The 20,018-nt window shown below is 44.6% G+C and overlaps 1 protein-coding gene across 4 annotated transcripts in view; it reads right to left on the reverse strand.

Moving 5' to 3' along the window:
* Nucleotides 1–20,018, reverse strand: part of PPM1H (protein phosphatase, Mg2+/Mn2+ dependent 1H) — a 257,658-nt gene that overhangs the window by 68,338 nt on the left and 169,302 nt on the right. For all 4 annotated transcript variants that reach the window (XM_015598468.2, XM_015598464.2, XM_025041056.1 and 1 more), the window contains exon 7: nt 1,005–1,068. In XM_015598468.2, coding sequence (XP_015453954.1) covers nt 1,005–1,068 — 64 coding nt within the window. The remainder of the gene's footprint in view (nt 1–1,004; nt 1,069–20,018) is intronic.

Genomic DNA, 20,018 nt, shown 5'->3' on the forward strand with positions numbered 1-20,018 from the left:
TTCCCTCTCCCTCCCCACCGCAGATATGTGCACACACACTCAAGTTCTCAAGTTCTGCCCAGGAAGGCATGCATCCTTCCCTTTTCTTATGAGTCCCTTCTTCCTGCTAAACACTATAAAATGCTGAAAATAATTTCAGTTGAACATTCTTAATGTGACCACATTTTTCACTTCTTATTGGAACTCTTAGCACCTAGCTGAAATGTATTCGTGTTTTCAGGAAGAATGCAATGATTCAGAAGGTGTTTGTTCTCATTGGGAAATGGCTTCAAAGCTTCCTTATCTCTGCTCCAGAACTATAACCTCCTCCTGCCTCTGCTCACCGTCCATTTGAAGAGCGAACAATGCGCCTGCTGCTCGCTGTGTGATTCCAGCTGGGGCCCTGGGAGCTGGGGATGAATGGTCTGTGCTGTCGCAGCCTGGGCTCTGGTGCATGTGATCCTACAGCTCGGTCACTGTGAAGTTCTGGGTCCCCTTCCACGGGGCAAGTGGAGAAGCAGACTCGCAGAGCCTGAACTTCCACAACGGAGTGTGAGGGCACGAGAAGGCAACAGAAGGCCAAGGCGCCACATCTGGTACCACCCCTCGCTGGCTGCGTGACTTTGCCTGAGCAGTTTCAACCTCAGAGTCCCAGCTGCCTCATCTATCAAATGGATATAATACAGCCAGCTCTGCCTGCCTCATGGCTTGTTGTCAGATAGAGAGCGATGAAATATGTGCAAGTGGTCATGTTTACACACTGCAAAAAGTTATTCAAATGGATTGAAAAGGGGGATGCTCTTTTCACAATACTGACTTTTGTCCCTTGAGCTCGCTGCCTCCCTCCCCCAACTCTGCCTGCCACTCCTTGGACCCTCAAGGCAGGAGGCCTGAAGGATGACGGAGGTGATATTCTTTCAAGCTGTCAAGGCTATAAAATCACAAGCTGTTGAGTGGAATGCACAGATTGCCACGGGCTATGCAGAGACAGCCTTGTTCTCAGGCTGGGGGAGTGCAGTGCCTACCTTCTTGCCTTCTCCGTATATAAGGGGAAACTTCAAGTCATCATCCTCAATGGTTTTGTATGCCCTGTAGGGGGATAAACAACATTTTAAAAAAGGTTTGCACTCAATTAGTGACCCACTGCCCTGACACAGTCTGCTAGGTACTTTCTTTTCCCAGAGAGTCTATCTGCTCACCACACGGACAATCTTTATCAAGAGTTATTTTCCCAATTCCCTGCGGGGGGGGGGGGTGGGGTGTGTGTGTGTGTGTGTGTGTGTGTGTGTGTGTGTGTGTGTGTGTGTGTGTGTGTGTGTGTGTATTTTAACAAACCAGAAAACGCCAAGGCTTTATATGCTTGAAGAGGGAGAAAATAAGTTGGTATATTCATAATTAATGAGAAAGGGAGATGAGTTTCCGTCCTAAGCATTTAGTGCCTGTGCAGTAATGAAGGGCCCCAGTTCGGTGACAGGGTCCTTGCCATTAATCTGAAACTGTGAGCAACAGCAGAGCTCAGAGATAGATGGAGTGTGAAACTGCTCTAAGAGCCAGTTCTCACCTTCAGGGATTGTTTATACCAAAGCAGTCTCATACTGGGATGGCTGGAGAAGGAATATTTGGAGCCTGTTTGACCGCAGTATGATATTCAAGGTTGGCAGAAAATTCCTTGTTTCACAATAGCTATAAAACGGCCATTTGACACACAGAAAGAAAATCTAGTTTATGCTTCAATGGCTTACTCCAGACATGGTTGTCCAGATGCCACTGCATACTCAGGGCGAGGCTGGCCAGGCTAAGGTAAGAGGCAAATGAAGCCTGTGTCTTGCAATTTTGCTGATAAGGAAGTTAAAAAAGAAATGAACAAACATGGCACCCCATTACTAGCTACACCGCCTTGGGCAAGTAGCTGCACCTATTTTGGTCTTGGTTTCTCATCTATAAAATGAGGATAATCACACAGGATGTAAAGTGCTTAGCACAGAGCCTGCCACTTAGTGAGTACTCGATGAGTGGTAGCTATTACTAGTGTTCAGTAGATGGTTAATACTTGGCACACCGGTTCCCCTTTTCACAATGGGGATAGCACTATTTACCATCTCAAAGAAATATTAGTAAGACCAAGTAAAAGCTGGAGTAGGTTCCGCTAGATTAGGTGCTAGAAGCGAGATGCTTTTTTTTAAAAAACATTATCTCTGGAATACATGAAAAAAATAATTTAACCCAATGGCCTCCTAGTCCTGGATACATCTAGGCAACTTGGGAGTGAAGCTGAAATCAAATTTATGAAAGTTTTTGATATAAAAAGAATGCAATCCAATTTTAAAAAGCATTAAAAAAGCACCAAAGCTGAAGCAGGTATATCCATATTTTCCAGGAAGTTGTTTAGATGAGTTGTTGCTTCCCAGGGGGTAGAGGACCAGAGAAGTTTTGGCACCAGACATGCCTGGGCTCAAGTTCAGCACTGCTCTCTGTACAGCCCTGGGCAGGGACATAGGCCCCTCTGGACTTCAGGATCCTCATTAATCAGGGCAAAAATGGGGCTCCTTCATGGGCTTGTTGTGAGGATTCCAATGGGCTAATGCACGTGACAAGCTGAAGAAATATTTAGCACCGTGCCCGGGACATGCCAAGACTGTGATAAAAGGTAGCTGCTGCCACCGCCGCCAAGTAAGCCCAGAGGTGCTCCAGGAATTGAATTGTCAAAAACAGAACCTCTCGCCCTCAATCTACCAAATTAACACAAAGTGGAAATAGCTACTTACGTGTTTTTATACACAATGTGAACTATTTAAAACCCTGTGGTATACAAGTCACTGGGGAACAAGATCAATTATTAGATCTATTATTAGAACAGATTCAACTTGGGGGCTGAATAAGTCTATAGTCCACTGGTTCTCAACCTTGGTGGCCTAGCCAATCACCTGGGAGGGCTTTAAAAAAATCCTGATGCCCAGGTCGCCCCTCAGAAAAATTAAATCTGAACCCTCAAAAAAATTAAATTAAATAAAAATGACGGAACCTAGGCATCACAAATTTTTTAAGGCTTTCCAGGTAATTCCAATGTGCAGCCAAGGTTGAGAATTACTGATGGAGACCAAGTGTCGTTAGCTAACATCCCAAATCAGTTGAGTGACAGGCCCCCCTGTGAGCTTGACCCTAAAGATGACAGACTACATGGTTCAAGGGAGAGGATGGGAAGGGCCTGAGAAAGGCTCTGAAGTACACATAAACAGGGCTTGAGGACCCTGGAGAGTGGAAGGACCGTGGAGAGTGAGAAGACAGAGGATCAGACAAACAGGAGGACGTAGTGGGGACAATACCAAGAGGGGGCCGAGGCCTAGAGATCCAGGCCCAGGAGTATGGATTTTAATGGGAGGCAGAAGGCAGCAGCTCTAGAATCGATGGCTGGAAATTACTTAGAGTTCAGTACAGACAGGCTAAGAGCACCCTTAACAGGCTTGAAAAGGCAGTGAGAAAACAGTTCTCTGACTCCACCACAAACCCACATAACCGAATTCTCTCAGGACAGAGAAATTTCAGGAGCATGAAGTCTGTGCTACCACAGCTCTGAAAGGCAGACCTTGAAATTGTCACCCATGGGATCAAGACGTTGCAAATTCTAATATATTTTAGCTTCTGTTTCCTCGTCTTCGAGAACAAGAAAACTAAAAATAGAAGAGACGACTCTGGAAAAGGTTTATGATGTTCCTGCCATTGTTGGTTTCCAAATGTGAGCCCTCTCTCCACCCCTCACCCACAAATAACAAGAGTGAATAACTATAAATAAAGAGAGAAAGTACAATACCCACTCCCCCTCAATCTTTGGGTAGCCCAAGCACAGTTCATCATATGAAGATAAGTGGACTTCCCTCTACAGTTAAAGTCTTGAATAATAAACAATGAAATACTTAAGAGTTAAAACTGGTAAATTGATTAAAGTCTGTAAATTAATGCCAGCTAACAATACTGACAGCAGCTATGATTTACCGATCATCTTCTACATGCCAGACGCTGGGCTTGGTGCTTGCTTACAACATCTAAAACCTCTCAAACACCCTGCAATGTCCCATCTTACAGATGAGAGGACTGAGAGTCAGAGATGTTAAGCTACACACGCCATGTTAGTGGTCCTAATGCTACACTCAGACTTTTCCAGAAAATACACCAAAGCAATGGGATGTCAGGGCTCAGCTCTCAGGAGTTCTCATTCTAGTTAAAGAGTGTTAAATCAGACCATTATTGTCCACTCAGGGAGTGAAAAGCAGGCATGTTCTCTACTGTCTACGGGGAACAACAAAGGAAAATTGGGAACACAACCCTCTGTGCTCTTGACCTGCCACTGCTTCCCAGGTCATTGCCTCTGTGGCCACAGGGTCCGACGGAGCCCTCTTCCACAGACAGCAGGACTCTCAAATCTGTTCTCAACATTTAAGGGAAGCACCCCAGTTTCTGCCTGCCCAGAAGGCCTGTCTGCTGTTCATATTACGTGACAGTCCACGTCAGGGCTGTAGGCTTGAATCTGCACTTTCGACTCATCCTTGGCTTTCATCCTTCTCTGCTGCGGGAGGTGAGAGGATTAGGAGGGAGGCTTGAAGCTTGAGACCTCCAAGACATGGAAGTACTTGGGACTGAAGATTAATAAGTGATGTCTGTTTTTTCCCATCAGATCCTATGATTTCTAAAATCTTGATAAAACTTTTCAAAATAACTCCAAAATCAGATTGCTCACTAGTTTTACAATAATATAACTGACCGGAGATCATATTCAAATAATTACTTGAAGCAAAACTGGAAAGCTTAGGAAAGATTTTTAGAATAACTCTTACTTTGAATCAATTCCTATATGAATATTTATGAGGCCAATTGACAAAAAGATGATGAGAAAAAATGCAAGGCTTAAGGAGCGCTAAATTAAAGGGCATTCTCTAGTTCAAAGCAGTATCCTCAGAAGCTTCCATTAACATTTTTTTTTTTTAATAATAGTTTCCTTTGCACTGTCGATCCTGTGAAGCTGAAAAGACAAAGCATGAGTTGTATGGACCTACTGGAAGGAAAAGTTCAGACTTGGAAGAGACGGAAAGGTCAGTAAGTACCCCAAATTCAGGAATAACTCCTTCAACACACTGTGTATTGGTTCCTGTCCTCTCATCGAATGGACTGATATAATCGTCCCAGGAGCTTTAGAGTACCTGTCAGCCCACTCCACTGGAGAACAGCCCTGGGACATTTTCTTAAATTGACCCAAACAGTCACCCATTGGTATGTTTGGTCTGTCTTCTGGAAAAACATGAAATAAATCTAGTCTGTCTTCTTCTTGAGAGCTCTGCAAATATTTGAATAGAGCTATCTCAAAGTTGACTCTTTCCTAGTTCCTTCAACTGTTCTTCACAGGACCTGGGGCACCATCCCTAACCACTGAAGCACCAACCATTCAATAAATATTTATTAACTGAGCACTGAATACTGTGGTAGGGGCTGTCGGGGCTTTCTAGTTTGTCGGCGTCCTCAGAGAATAGCATTCAGAACTGGAAATGCTTACGATGTGGCCCGCAGAAGGATGAAATGACTACTTCTTTGACTTAGACCTTGTTCTTTTTTAAAGTACTGCAGCTTATATCTGCATCATGTGCATGTACACATGTGTCTGTACGTGTGGTTTAGGGTCATATATTGAAATGATGAGTCAAAACAGACAAATAAGAAAAACAAAAAACCCGACTAAACAAATACTCAGTTAGTGCATGAGAAAAAAGGGCTGAGAGGTTTCTTGGGGTTTCTTGACTCATCCTGTCCTCTAGTTTACACTTACAAAGTGGATATTTCACTCTTTCATTCAGAGTCATCCACTGCCCTTATGAAATTTATCTTGCTAGCTTCAGTCTATTGTTTCAACCCACCCAGAGACGTCTGAATTCATACCCTTTCATCGAAAATATCAGCTCTCCTTCTATGCTATGTCATAAATTTGATAAGCAGCTCTGCAGTCTTCTTCCAAGATTTGGGGAAAAAAATGGCTAAGCAGAACCCAGATGTTAGAGACCTTGCTCCAGGCCGAGCTAGCCAGACAAGGGCTGTATCGACATTTCTTGAAGGCAAATGGATGAAAGTAGGTGCAATATGAAAAACTGTAGTCTTGTCAGGTGGAAAACCACAGAAGACAGACTCAACAGCAGAGGGTAGACCATGAGACATTAATGTTTTAACAGGGGTTGGCGAGGTCGGCGGGGGAGGGGTTGTAGGATTTTAAAAAGGCTAAAAACACTAATCAAGATAGACACAGTGTCTATCTTTGATGTAGACTCTTTGGGTAGAGCTCTCAGGCCATCTACAAAGCAGTAACAACTATTATCCACGCAATATTTCTTCATCTTTTCAAAAAGTTTAAGAAATTATCAAATTTCTTACAAAGTCAAAATACATCCATGTACACTATTGCCAGGATGAACCAGACTCTGTCACAAAGATTACGAATGGAGCTTGACTGATTAGTGAATCTGAGTTGTCCCCAGATTTACACCACCTCTAGTGGATGCTGCTCCTTCAGACCCTCTTAGTCCCGATTGCTCCCTCCCTTCCAGGCTGAGCCTCTCTCACTGCCACTCGATCAACCCCTTCATTGGCTCCTCCATCTGCTCACAAACCCCCTCCCCTCACCTTTCAGAATAGTCTCCCACCTTCCCTGATGACTTCAGCCCGGGTCCTCTGATGATATTTTCAGCAACTTTATGTTTTAATGGTCCGCCTGGAATCCTGACTTTGTAACTGCCACCTACTTCCTGATGACCTTCTTCCTGGCTCCCTATCGGCACCTCGGTCACGTGGGCTGCACCAAGAATATCCTCTCGTCCGAGACTGGCACCCTGAACCATCTCCCCATTCACTCCCTTGCTGTGGCTCTCAGGCCCACCAGTCTAACTACCTTCTGGCTATACTTGTTCCTGACCCAGCCTCTACTGGTGGCAAATCTTTTGCATACTTCTCTTAACAGCAGCCTAGAATTCCTCACCTTCTTGATCTTCTAGTAAGAAGGAAACACAACAGGAATTGAGTATTTTGTCTATTAACATTATTTCAAATACTGTCAACTCTACTTTCCAAACAGATCCAGAATTGAAATAGTTTTCAGCACCTTCACTGCCATCACCCTAGTCCTGGCGCCACGTTCTCTTGCCTATAGTATTGCTTGCCTCGTGAAGCCTCCCTACAATAATCTTAGGCAAGAGAGGATGGTGCCAGGACTAGGGTAATAGTAGTGAAGGTGCTGAAAATTGTTCAGTTTTGTCCTTTACCTCTATTCTCAGAGCAACCAGAGTAATTATTTTAAAATGTCAGATAACGTCATTACCCTACTCCAATCCTCCAATGGTTTTCCTATCATACGCTAAATAAAAAAACAAGTAATGAAATAACCTTCTTTAAAATCGCTCCTCTCTCCCAAATCTCCTATTCCCCTTCTCTGCTTTATTTTTCTCCATGGCATCTACCACCACCTAACAGTTTAAGTATTTTACTTCTTTATTATGTTTATTTTCTCTACTGCAACCCGTGCAACACCCCACCCCCCAACACACACACACACCTAAGTTCTATAAGGAAAGAGGCGCAACACCCCCCCCCCCAACACACACACACACACACACACACACACACCTAAGTTCTATAAGGAAAGAGTTTTTGTTTTGATTCCTGTGGTATCCCTGGTACCTAAAAGCATGCCCAGTATATGAAGGGTGCCCGAAAAAATTCAACTAAGTGAGCAAGTCAATGAATTCTACTTACCCCAGGCAGGGGCTTTATTTTATCTTATGTCTTTTCCTGTTTTTTGTTGTTGTTGTTGTTGTTGTTGTTGTTTTTGTTGTTGTTGTTTTTTACAGGAAAAGAACAGGAAAAACAAAAGCAAAGAGACTCGTTTTCCATGACCGCATTCTAAGTCTCAGATGTGTCAGTCGCAGTTGATGCTCACTCACAAGCAAATCCCTTTCTTGCCTCCCTGATCTTGGCTGGCTATGTGTGCTGCTCCTGGGAGTCTTCCAGACATATTCTCTGAACGTTGGAACTCGAGACATCCCCGTGCAGCCACATTGATGTCCTTTCATCCTCCTGATGAGGAGTAATTATAGGACTTTTCCAGGATGAACACGGCTCGTCTGTGTCAGTTTTGTAATTTTTATCAGAAAGGACTTTACTTGTATTTTCAGACTTGCTGAGAGGCCTGCAAGCAAGTCTCCCACAACTATTTCTCTATAAATCTAGTCATCACTCCTCAGCTTAAATTTCTTCCTTAGCTTTTCCATCATCCTAAACTATAACCCAATGACAAGGCCCTCCATGATCTGATCTTTGCACACTGATCTGACATTTTTTATCACTCAGCCACAAGCTCATAACACTGGCTTTCTTGCTGTTTATTTAATGTGTCATGGGCCTTGTCCTACCTTTTGTCTGGGCCATTCTTGCCCTAGATCCTCTCATAGCTGGCTCCTGTGCATCACTCAGCTCATCTGAAAGTATGCTACTCCCTGCTCCTGCCTACCCCATTCGAGCTCTTTGTGGCATGTACTCAGCACAATCTGAAACTACCCTACTTATGTTTATTTGTTTATACTTTATACTCTGCCTCCTCCTTTAGAACATTAGCTCCCAGAGGCAGGGACTCTATCTTACTCACCGCTATATGCTCATATCTATAACCGTGTGGGCACACTGTGGATGTAAAGAAGTTACTAGCTAGAAGGATGAATAAATAGATGAAGTCTGGCACTTCTTCCTTAGCACACAATCTTCCCTCTAAATATATACCATAGTCTTTGCTTCCCCATTTGTTTTGCCTTAATGATAAGCTTTCTCATGGCAGAAATTCAGGGTTGAGTCCTGTCGGTGATACCTTGAACTTTTAATATTAAAATGTTAGGCTCCCTTTTATTATCTATATATTAGTAGAGAGTCATAAAGATATATATATAAAACAGCACTTATGGTCCTCTTGCCTATTACTTTCTCTTGAGTACCACCTCTAGAACGGTAGTTTGGGTTGCAGTGGTTCTCCAGGGTACATGGTGTTAGTTACTGAGACAATTTCCACTTCCATATTGACTCCGGTGAAAGTCTACTTGCGAAGGCAAGTCTTCCGCTTAAGAAAGTTCTTTCTAGTCTTTGCTGGATCCTTCCATTCCCAGCCAGAGCCCCAAGTCTGACTTTTTAACCCGCAGGCCAGGGACTCAAAGTCCGTGCTGTGGTGTCATCCGCACAGATCACTTCCCACAGTCTCCCTTCTCTCCTAAGTCATGACCTTTAATTGGAAAGAAATACCACTTGTTTCCCTAAGTCTTAATTTTCTTAGGAATACTTCAAAGTCATTTAAGAAGAATGTGACCCCTCCTGGGGGAGTAAGGGCCCCTCTTCCTTCAGGGACTGCCTAATCTGGACAACCCACTCGTGCAATTCCAACGACACACACCAAAGAGCCACATTCTTCCACTCGCTAACCTCTCAATGTGGCCTTGGATGCCTCTCCTCCCCTGGGAAGCTCTCATCCTGGATTCTCTTTTCCCTCCTGGCAGAGTCCACTGTGGTACATTAAAGGACCCTGGGCTGGAGTCAGAGGTTTTCAAGCCACATCTCAGTCCTCACGTGAACTAGCTGTGAACTTGGGAAAGTCCCTCAACCTCACTGAATTTGCTTCTCTAGCTGCACTCTTCACGGAAGGCTGCAAGGATGACATGCGAATGTGTCTGGGAAAGTCCTTGTGAAGGATAAGGTTCTATTTAACTATGAGTTGTGGCTATTAAGGTCTTAGGAGGCTCAATCTTTCTTCACTGAAGATGTGGATCATAGATAAATGGTGACCACGGGCAGGAAGACAGCACATCCCCACAAGGAAGCCACTTCTTGCTGACCTCCCAAGACACTCCGATTCCTACGTTTCCCACTGTTGCTCATGACATCAAAGCATGAAGGACAGAACCTGTGCGACTTTATCCGGAAAAGTCCAAGGTTCCACTCTAAAGTGAGTCTCAGAAGAATATCTCAGAGCTAATAATCTAAACGGTGCTTGTGGGTTGGTCTGAAATAGTCATAAAAAGAGAATTTTCCCCCTCAGCTGGCGGTTCAGAGCCCCTCGAGGAGGGAGGTAAAAGCCACAGCAGGAAGTCTTGTTTTGCTCATAGCAGAAACCAAGTCCTAGGCAGAGAGAGGCACATTTCACAGTGGCTGAGCAAGTCTGGATGGGGGATGGTGGGCAGAAGCACCTCAGTCTTTTATCCCCACTTCTGCCTCCTACAACCAAATCTTAACAGAAGCTTGAAGCCCAGGAGGCCTGGGCTGAAACACCACCTAGGCCTGGGCTAGTCAGGAACAGACACATACATGGAACTCAAACGCCACTCGTGGCTTTTAAGAGCTTGGCATGCCCCCAACTAAGCAATTCACAGAATCCACAGAGGCTCTCCCCTGACTCGCCTCTCTCCACACCCACCCTCTGCAGACCTTCCTGGAAAAAGCAACGCAGGATTGGCAATCACCTCGTGCTTCCTTTTTCCAGCCAGCCATCTGTATTTCCAAAGGAATCAAACCCAAAGCCTAACCACAGAGCTCAGTAAATGGAGGCTGCTTCCTGCTCCTTGAGGTGTTCCTGCAGCAAGCGGCCCTTCTCGCTCTCCCCGCTGCATAAATGTCCACGTGTGCACGTGTTTTCTTTAAGGAGACACTACAAGATTTTGGTATTTTATTACATCTTACTCTTATTTTTTAAATGTCTTCTTTAAGAGGCCTTTTTTTTTTTTTTCTTTCCTGGTTGCAAAGATTTACAGTTAAGAAATCCTCAGAAATTTCTTAAATTTATCTTTGGATCAAATCTTAATAGGCTGGAAAAATGTTGCTAAACTGTCAGGGAGAGTGAATCTGAGCCAAGCTTAATGAGGTCAAGCTCAAGTCCAAGTTGTGGAGGAAGGATGACAGGCAGCCCCCTTGGGGCCCAAGGTTATTTGGCAAAGGCTGACAATGTCCCATATCCAACAGGTCATTTCAGAGTTTAGAAGTATCCTTTATAATGTTTCTGCCACTGGCTCGCCATTGTATAGCAGGCTTTCGTTATTTGCAAATCTAACTTTTGGGGAATGGGGTCATATTTTGATGCACTGGGTCCCTGGATTTATGAGCTGGGAGTTGTTGTCAATGGGCATCTCGATCATATGATTCTTGGAGGAGTTCCCCATGAGGCCAAATGCTCCACGAACAAATGCTACCTGGTCTTCTTTTGGTCCTTGGAGTGTCATTTAAATGAACCAAAGTCTGTAGGCCCTAAGCTATTATACAGGCTGATGCGCTTGTGCTAATATAGTACAGCAGTCTGGATTCAGGCACAAATAGGATACATGAATTGTAAGAGTATGGTTAATATTTAGTGATATAATTGAAGAGAGCTGGTAGGTGCAGTGCAGCCTAGCTTGTGTGTGTCTGGCTATCTGTGATGAAAGAAACAAATAAAAGGGGGTTATGGCTCCAGGAAAACTTTTTCCATAATAGAGCCCAAGCTTTGCTCCCTGACATTGCCGTTGCCCTTGTGTAAGTCCCCTGATTAGTAAGGCCAACCCACAAGTCTTAGGAATATATACCTACCTCTCGCCTTACTTCCGTTCGCATGCCTGCACCAGACCCTGCCTGGAGTTCTGGGAGCCATAACCATGCCTCTCTTTTCGCCTAAAGACTCCTCTTTCTGCCATAAGCCTATGAATGATGATAGCAAGAGGCAACAGAACTTGCTTTCTTTTCACTGGTCCATGTTCTTTGAGAAAGTTGACTGGGTTAGAGAAGGGGTTTCACACTTTGTGACCCACCGTGAGAAATGTATCATCAATCTTAGTAACCCAGTGGACAAATACCTTTCCAAAAATAGTATTCACTCTTACCATGTGATGTACACTTTGATGGTTTTTCTCTCTATGCTACTTAATTTGTTTAAAATGCTCATCTCCATATACTAAATTGACCTCACAACCCACTAGTGGGTCCTTACCCACAGCGGAAAATGTGGGTAGAAGAACAGAACCTGCTCCTAGTACATAGCTCAAAATGAGGAGCTCAGGCTTTGACTAGATGAGAGTAATAGGTTCTACTGGATAAATTCGTGAATGTGTACCAAGCACTTGCTATGTGCCAGGCACTAGCACGGGTGCTGGGAATAAATAATATAAAATAAAATAAAATATAAAACATATGTAAAATAAAATAAAACAAAACAAAGATCATCTCTTGACTCACAGGCCCAAGGTTAGCAGTGGAAAAAGATTCATATAGAAGAAAATGGTTTGAATTAGTCTTTTGAAGATATAATCGATCACGTATGCATGTAAAACAGAACCCATGATGTTTCAGGATAAAAGATTCTGGATGACTTTTAGGGAAATTTCAGATTTTCTGATTCAGTATCTAGTTGGTAGACATTAGCACTTGGCTAGGAGAGCTTCATCTTCTAATCAATAACATTTAGATCTCCCACAGGTATGAATCAGAGATCCTTATTTTACGCTTTCTCAGGGACCATTCATTTCGAAACAAACTTGAATTTCATTGGCATTACCTTTATATTGTATGAGGCCACGTCGATATATACAAATCAGAAAATAATAAAAATTGACCCCATATCCACGAATGGTGGGGAGAAAAGAGCAAATAGATTGTTTGCTACAAAGAGCATTTTACTGCGGAGGCCACTTCCTCAGAGCTGGGTTTGCAGCCCCGCTTCACAAAGCCTCCCTCACACTGGTAATGACTATCGATATTTGTATCCTGAGCACCAAGTCCTGCGGTATCCCCTGGGAGAAACCACTCACAAGCAGGCTGGGACTCTACCCTATGCTACATGGTTTCAAAATTTCCACTTAAGTGCCCCTGAACTGGTAACACCACAGTGAGCAGAGCTCAAGTATCTCAGAGTAAGCATCAATGCTTTTTCGAGTTTCCTGTTTTATCTTTAAAAGCCATGAGAATTTTACATAAGCATACACAAAATCAACATTGATTTCAACACACAAAAATACCCTCCTCACCTCCCCCCAAGAAAATCTTCAGGTGAAAGAGATGTTTATCCTGTGGCTTCCCACACTCTTCTGGGAATCCAGATTATTCAAGCCCCAGGGTAAATGCACAGGTCTGGGCGACGGTTGCCAGTCTTCACCAGAGGGCCTCTCAGCTCCTGCATCAAGGGGGCCCTATTGTTTTAGAAGATGGACTGCCAAGGCGGCGACTGTTAAATTTTTTGCTGTTGCCTCACCCCTAACACAGAATTCTAATGTGCCCAACATCTATTGTACACTTACTTTGAGCACTGTTTGAGCACTTATATTTTTCAAACTTATTTAATTTTTAGAACAACTTTGTAAGAGATATTAACATTAATATTACACAAGTAAGAAAATGGAGGTCATACAACTAGGACAAACAAAAGTCAGGCTTACTTCCAGATCCTCTCCAAAGTGCGTTGCACTCTTAACCATGGCCTTCTGCCCATCTCTGAAGGCTATGAATCTGTGTGAACATCATAAAATGGCATGCTATGCAACAGGAATGCTTAATTACTAATCCTCATCCTCAGAGTAAATCATAAAAAAAATTTAAGTCTCCTCTTTCCCCCTCCCCAGGTTTTTGCACTAGTAAGTCACACAGAAGTTTAAGCAAACCACTTTCTCAGGTTTTTTCTTCTCTTGACAATATGGTAGTATACAAGGTCTCTGTAGGATTGAGTTTAACTTGAGGTTTGGCTTTCAAATTGTTTGGTTGTTAATAAATTGAGACTAAATCTTCAAACTCGGGTGCCCTGTTTTTCAGAAGGTGACTCAGGACCACCCGGAAGGATTAGGCAAATTTGGGGAGAGAATATCATTTACTCAGGATGAACGAGAAACCAGCAAGTTAGCTGCCCTGGGAACATGAGTCCTGAACTACTCCGTGTATTTATACCATGCCTGGGGCCTATCCAAGTTATGGGCACGCGCATCGATAGGGGAAAAGAGAGGCTCAATTCTACTCTGACCCACCGTTGGCACCAAAAGGTTTTATCGCCCCTTATCCTTTACTGCTAGTCCATCCACGGCCCTCTCCTGAACACAGGCCAACACAGATGGGCACACAGGTTGCCAAGCAACAAGAAGATAACCAGGGGGCAAAAGTCACAAACCTGTTAAAGGGCCTGGGCTGCCCAATACTCTTTTTAACCAACTGTTTCTGTAAGCTGTTGCCCAAGGTCAATGTGTAAGGATATACAGGGGTCACCTGAGAGGCTTTAAAAAATGCAGATTCCAGGACTTTAGGGATTCTGGAATGTTTTTAAAAATCACCCCAGATGAAAAAGCTTTACTGTGGGTAAACATTTCTCTACCAGCTTTGGTATAGGATTGTAACCATCCATCTCTGGGCCTGTCCTACACTTGATTATAAGCACCACGAGGGCAGGGATGGCCTTCCTTGTATCTCCGATGCCCCATACAACACCCGCATCGCTGAGTGAATACCAGGTCAAGACTGATTATCCGACAGCGATGAAGCCCTGCACTCTGTCCTTGGAGCTACCAAGCACGATGCAGAGGATCTGGTTTACCCTGAGGGACTGACAAGGCTGTTTTAATCCTCGTGGAACTGGAACCTAGAATTTGGCAGAGTATTATTGCCTTTGCCAGAGCAATAAGATGAAGAACAAAAAGTGAATGTGTTACCGAGATTTCCAGTTTCGGAAAGATCTGTATTCAGTTCTTCAGCAAGGAACAGACATAAAACCTTAATTAAGTCTGCTCTGAAGAAGTCTCTGATTTACTTGTCTGAGGGTGAGAGGAACAATACGGTAGGTAGAATGAGATGCTTTTGCAGTGGTGGTTCACCAACCTTTGCCTGTGGATTCCTGGGTCAAGCGGGGGGTTTTAAACCAGTGCCCCAGCTGATTCTGGAGAAGATGCTCCCAGGCCATGGTGAGTTAGCACCTTTGTGGGATTTTCATCTTGAAACCAGCAACACTGGTTTTTCCTACTCTGAAACGTGATGGGCAGAGAAAGGGTGGCAGGGAAAAGGAAACACTTTACCAAGCTCTGGTAAGAGTCAGCTTTCTAACTGGAGGAAAGTAGGTTGGACACAGGAAAATGTTTCCTTGGCAGAGCTGTAAAGTACCTGGAAACCTGCTGGAGTGCTGAAGCATTCACTCCTCTGGAATTTCCTTAAAAACAAGATCTTATAAATAGGCTGAGAATCGGACCATATGTCCTTCTGAATACACTGTCAGCTCCATAGTTCTGCTCCGCTGTGTGTCATTTTCATACTTCACAGAGGTAGAGCGTTCTTACGGGTGGGAAACGAAAACTGTTTATTATTGCCATCCTTAGCATGGCATTCAGAGTTCCCCATGAGTTGGCTCCAATCTACTGACCTAGTTCAATAGTTCACTCCGTGCCCTCTCACTTCCCTCTGCTAGGCTACCACCGGAACTCTCATCTCGTTGATACACACCAATATCAGTGTGGAAGGAAGGTGGAAACATTAACTCTTTACTTTTGTGCTGGTTAGCAAATTATGACTGTCCCATGCCCCCACCCCATCCCCACCTGCTGCTCTCAATCTTCCCCTGGAATCCCTATGATTTAGGAAGTAAAGAGTTAAAGCCTGGCATGGCAAGGGGTTTCTAAGAGCCTCCACGTTGAGTGTCAGAATATTACCTCTAGCTTCCACATTTCCAAAATATTCATCTTCTTTTCATGCCTCTGGGCTTCTACTGGGGCTATGTCCTCCGCTTAGATGTCCCTCCCTCCTGCCTTCAAGCCTCTTAAACTTCTCTCCTATTTCAGATTTTGGTTCAAAAGTAGCCTTTTCCATGAAGTCTTCTCCAATCCCAACCTCCCTCTTAGAAACAACCACCCACTCTGCCACGAACACCTGGCCTTTTCTTTAAACCCCTTTTTATAAGCCCTATATTCGGTCTTGCTTTTGTTACTTATTCACAAATTCCAACAGATCTACTTCCCTCACTCCTGAGATTTTAAGGATAGATTTATAGGTAAAATGGCATTGTTCAGTAAATTTCCAGAATGTCAGCTGGGCCATCTGGTCATTCCTATGATGCTAACACGGTCCTATTTGATAAGGTCCCTCCTATGTGAGGACATGCTTTGCAGCTGAGGGGCTTGGATCCCTAGATCCTTGGTGAGGCTCAGGAGGGCTGCAGTGGTTCTTTAACAGGTCCAGCAGCTAGGACTCAGAAGGGAGACAGAAAGTCAGTGTATGGACACCCCACCCTTCCCCCTCCCACACAGATAAATAAACAAAAGCAATCTACCCAGCAGCATCTAGGGATGGAGGGGCTGGTACAGGATGGCTTCCTAGTCATATTGTTTCTCTTCTTGTAGATAGGAGCCCCTCCTGGCATGCTGGGGGACAAACCTGCCAGGCAGAAGTGGCCAGCACACCCTGACCTTACTTCAGTTTCTTGCTTCTCTAAACTAACCCTTCCCTGCTTTTCTTTTTGGTTTCTAGCCTCTTCTTTGAGAAACAAGCATCTCAACACATATTAGGTTTATACCTTCTGAGATAAGGATCAGATCCTGCTGATCCTTTCACTCTTCATAATAGCTAGTGATTTTACACACACACACACACACACACACACACACACACACACTTGACCATATTAACTCATGACATCCTATTATTAGCTACTGTCATTAGCTCTACTTACAAATGGGAAAACTGAGTCAGAGAGAGGTAACATTATTGGTCTAACGTACTTGGGGACTGACCTAGCCGGGGAGCCTGGCTCCACATCCCTGTTCTTAACGGCTATTCAATGTCCAACATGCAGCACGTGTTTGATAAAGGATTGCCAAATATAAAACAATGCCTTTTGGGTTCCTCTGCTAAAAGGACACTGACTATTTTAACAGGGATTTTTGCAAGCACTTGACATCCTGAAACTTCCCTGGAACACGTGGCGCTAAGTTACCACCACACGTGTACAACAATGGTCCCGGGGAAAGAGCAGTACATGAATGGGAACGGACCAATGCTGTAACTGTTTGGAGGGCCTGAGGGCAAAATAAATGCTTGGGAGTAGTTTGGTCACTTTAGGAATGATAAATTTACACTTATAATTAAAGCAGAGAAAGGTGAGCGGACCATCAATAGGGAGCAAGCTGGTTGGGCATCTCTTTTCTTTCTCCTCGCTGTGGCCTGACAATGCCTGTCTGTCTTGGTCTCCAGCCATTTGTAAAGACCTCATAGCTTCCACTGGCCTCATGGGCAGAGTGGCGGGGAGGAGGCCAGGGGAGCGAGGAGTCATTTATCACTGTCAGGAGATGTGCTGCACACAGCAGGGCAGGCTTTCTTCCCTGCTGTTCCTGCAGCTAGAGCTGCAAATCTTGAAAAGATGCAGAACATGCACACTGCAAATAACCATTCATCATCTGGGCTCCAGGAGCCCGGAAGAGGCCCCTCCCGAAGAGCCGCCGAGCCGCTCTGACTTCAGCTCCGGGAACGTGGGACACAGGGACGTTTTGGGTGCCCGAACCCTGTGCCAGCCGATCCCCACCCCACACAATCTATTGAGGTTTGGGGTTAAAATGCTCTGAAATGACATCCAAGCCCCTCCTTTCTCTACGAAGTCAGATTTCCAAATTGCTTTCAGCAATCGGATTGCTGCCAAGGTGGCTCATAATCATTAAATTATGAAAATACAAGTTGCTGGGAGGAAATTAATACCAGGTTTAAATAGGGGAAGGCCTGCTTTCTTGTGAAGTAATTATAAAATTCTCTGGTGAGTCTGAAAATCCTCCCCGTGAGGTCTACAGCATAACTGTAAGGTCTGGATTCGCACTAAAGCGGAACTGAGAAATCCTTCTGTGCCCAATGTTGCTAGTCAGGGACATCTGCAGGTACATATCCGAAGATTGGGTTAAAAGTAATTAAAAACGAAAAGAGGGAAAAGGACAGAGTTTGAATTTTCCAATTACTTTTTAAAACTCAGGAGTCAAGCTATTAGAAAATGCAGGCTTTCCAACGAAGACTAATAATGCTGAGCTAATTAGACCCACAGGTCTGGCCAACATATCAATTCAGGCCCCAAAGAGGAACACTGTCCCTTTAAAAACTGCCTAGGGATCAGTGGCAAAGCTAATGAGGAGTGTCAGTTGGGGCTGCTTTATTAGGTGGTCCTCCGGAGGGTAGAGCTTGGGGTTTCTGTACCAGGGCTTCTGTGCTTGATTCAGTAAATCAATTTATATTAAATGTGCGGTGCAGCTCTGGAGCTGGCTTCATAAAGCACTGTGTGGCGTTTCTCAATCCGCCTGTCCTCGTCCCTGGCAGCCTGCTTGGATGCACTGTCAGAGGGTGCCGAAAAGAGCGATGTAGAATAAGATAGAAGCTGGAACTACAATGTTTGTAAAGCTTGACCCAGGGGCTCCAGACCATGCTTGGGGCTCCCTCCAGTGAGCTGAATGGCTGGTAAGCAGCCCAGAGCTGTGGGACTGTGGCGCTCGCCTTCAAACTGGGCTCTAGGCTGCAGATCAAGAATAAAGGTCACCCCAAACAGAATGGAAGGGTTGGCAGTGAAGTTGCTTTTTAATCCAATCCTCGGGGTCGGAAATACTCTCTGAGAAGTAAAATGGAAAGCAAGAGGAACAAAAGTGCCAGCGGCTAGCACCAGTGTAGGAGGCAGAGGGGAGGCCGGGAGAGAGGTGTGCTACTGATCGGAGCCAATGAAACAGGTCTTCCGTTAGGCTTGCCAGTGAGCGACTGCTGGGGACAAGTCGTCTCTAAATACAATGACTGACGCCCCTGAAGGTCTGAAGGGTGGAGTGAAGCCTATCCCATAGATGACTCAGTGGTGGAGCCAGAAGCCATAGAATGTGGCCACACCATTCCACTCTCCCTGGCTGTGCTCGGCTGTCCCTTTTCGGTTTGTTTTTAAAGTCTTTGCTGTTGGGATGTTTAGTTACAGACAGCTCCTTTGCATCATCCTCCACCTCAGCTAGACCTACATCCATTTCAGCAGCCACTCGCCACATGTGGCTACTTAGCAACTGAGATGTGGCTAGTGCAACTTGGAAAATGAATTTTAATTTTAATTTATTTAACTTTAATTTAAATTTGAAAGGCCACATGTGGCTCGTGGCTACTCTGCTGGAGGGCACACTGAATAGAACATATTGCCTTTGCTTTAATAAAAGTAGTAAGTGCTAAAAGAAGAAAATGGTAGTTGACCCAAGTTTGTTCCCAGTGGAAAATCCCGACTTGCTCATAGTTTTAAGGGAAATACAGGAAGGGAAAATTACCCTGCTGTGTCATCAAGTTAGAATCATAAAGAGTGAAGGGCTGCCAGAGATAAAAATGAAAGGTTACCATCTCTGGAATCTTTCTAACAGAAGATGTCTTTTCCAGAAGCTCTGACAAGCATCCCCCACCAGACACGGAGATAGGCAGCAAAGGGCAAAGGAAGTATTTTACAAATAAATGAGAGACCCAGGTCCAGAATTTGCTCAAGTCCCCAGAATCTTGGCAGAGCAAGGACCATTACCAAGGAGCCTGTCTCCCAAAGCTGTAAGCTCTTTACTAAGAAGCCATGCCATCTCAAGTTACGGGTCCCGCCTATGCCTTGAAATGAGACCATCATAAATGTTGGAAAGGCTCTGCTTAAAGAAAGAGTTCTGGTGTACTTTACTCATAACCAGAACCGTCTGGGAGCAATCTCGCATTCACACGATGGACTGCTCTTCCTCTCTGGCCCTCGCTCTCTCTACAAATCCCATCAGCTCAGGAACAGCTGCCGGAGACTCTGGCCCAATGCCAGGGGTGAAGAAGCTACAGCCCCCTCCCACGCGAATGTCCTCCTGGGCCCCCGGCTTGCTCATCACCCCATGTAGCTGGACAAAGAGCACGACGAACACTGATCTTACATGAGAGAGTGAAGTCACCAGCAGGCACAGGAGTGGGGACCTGGTGCCACAAAGCCAGCTGCGAGAAACTGTTGTTTCAACTCGGTAACATAGATGCTTGCCAGCAAATTATGG

This window comes from Pteropus alecto, unplaced genomic scaffold, assembly GCF_000325575.1.
Source record: "Pteropus alecto unplaced genomic scaffold, ASM32557v1 scaffold76, whole genome shotgun sequence".
Taxonomy (NCBI): Eukaryota; Metazoa; Chordata; class Mammalia; order Chiroptera; family Pteropodidae; genus Pteropus; species Pteropus alecto.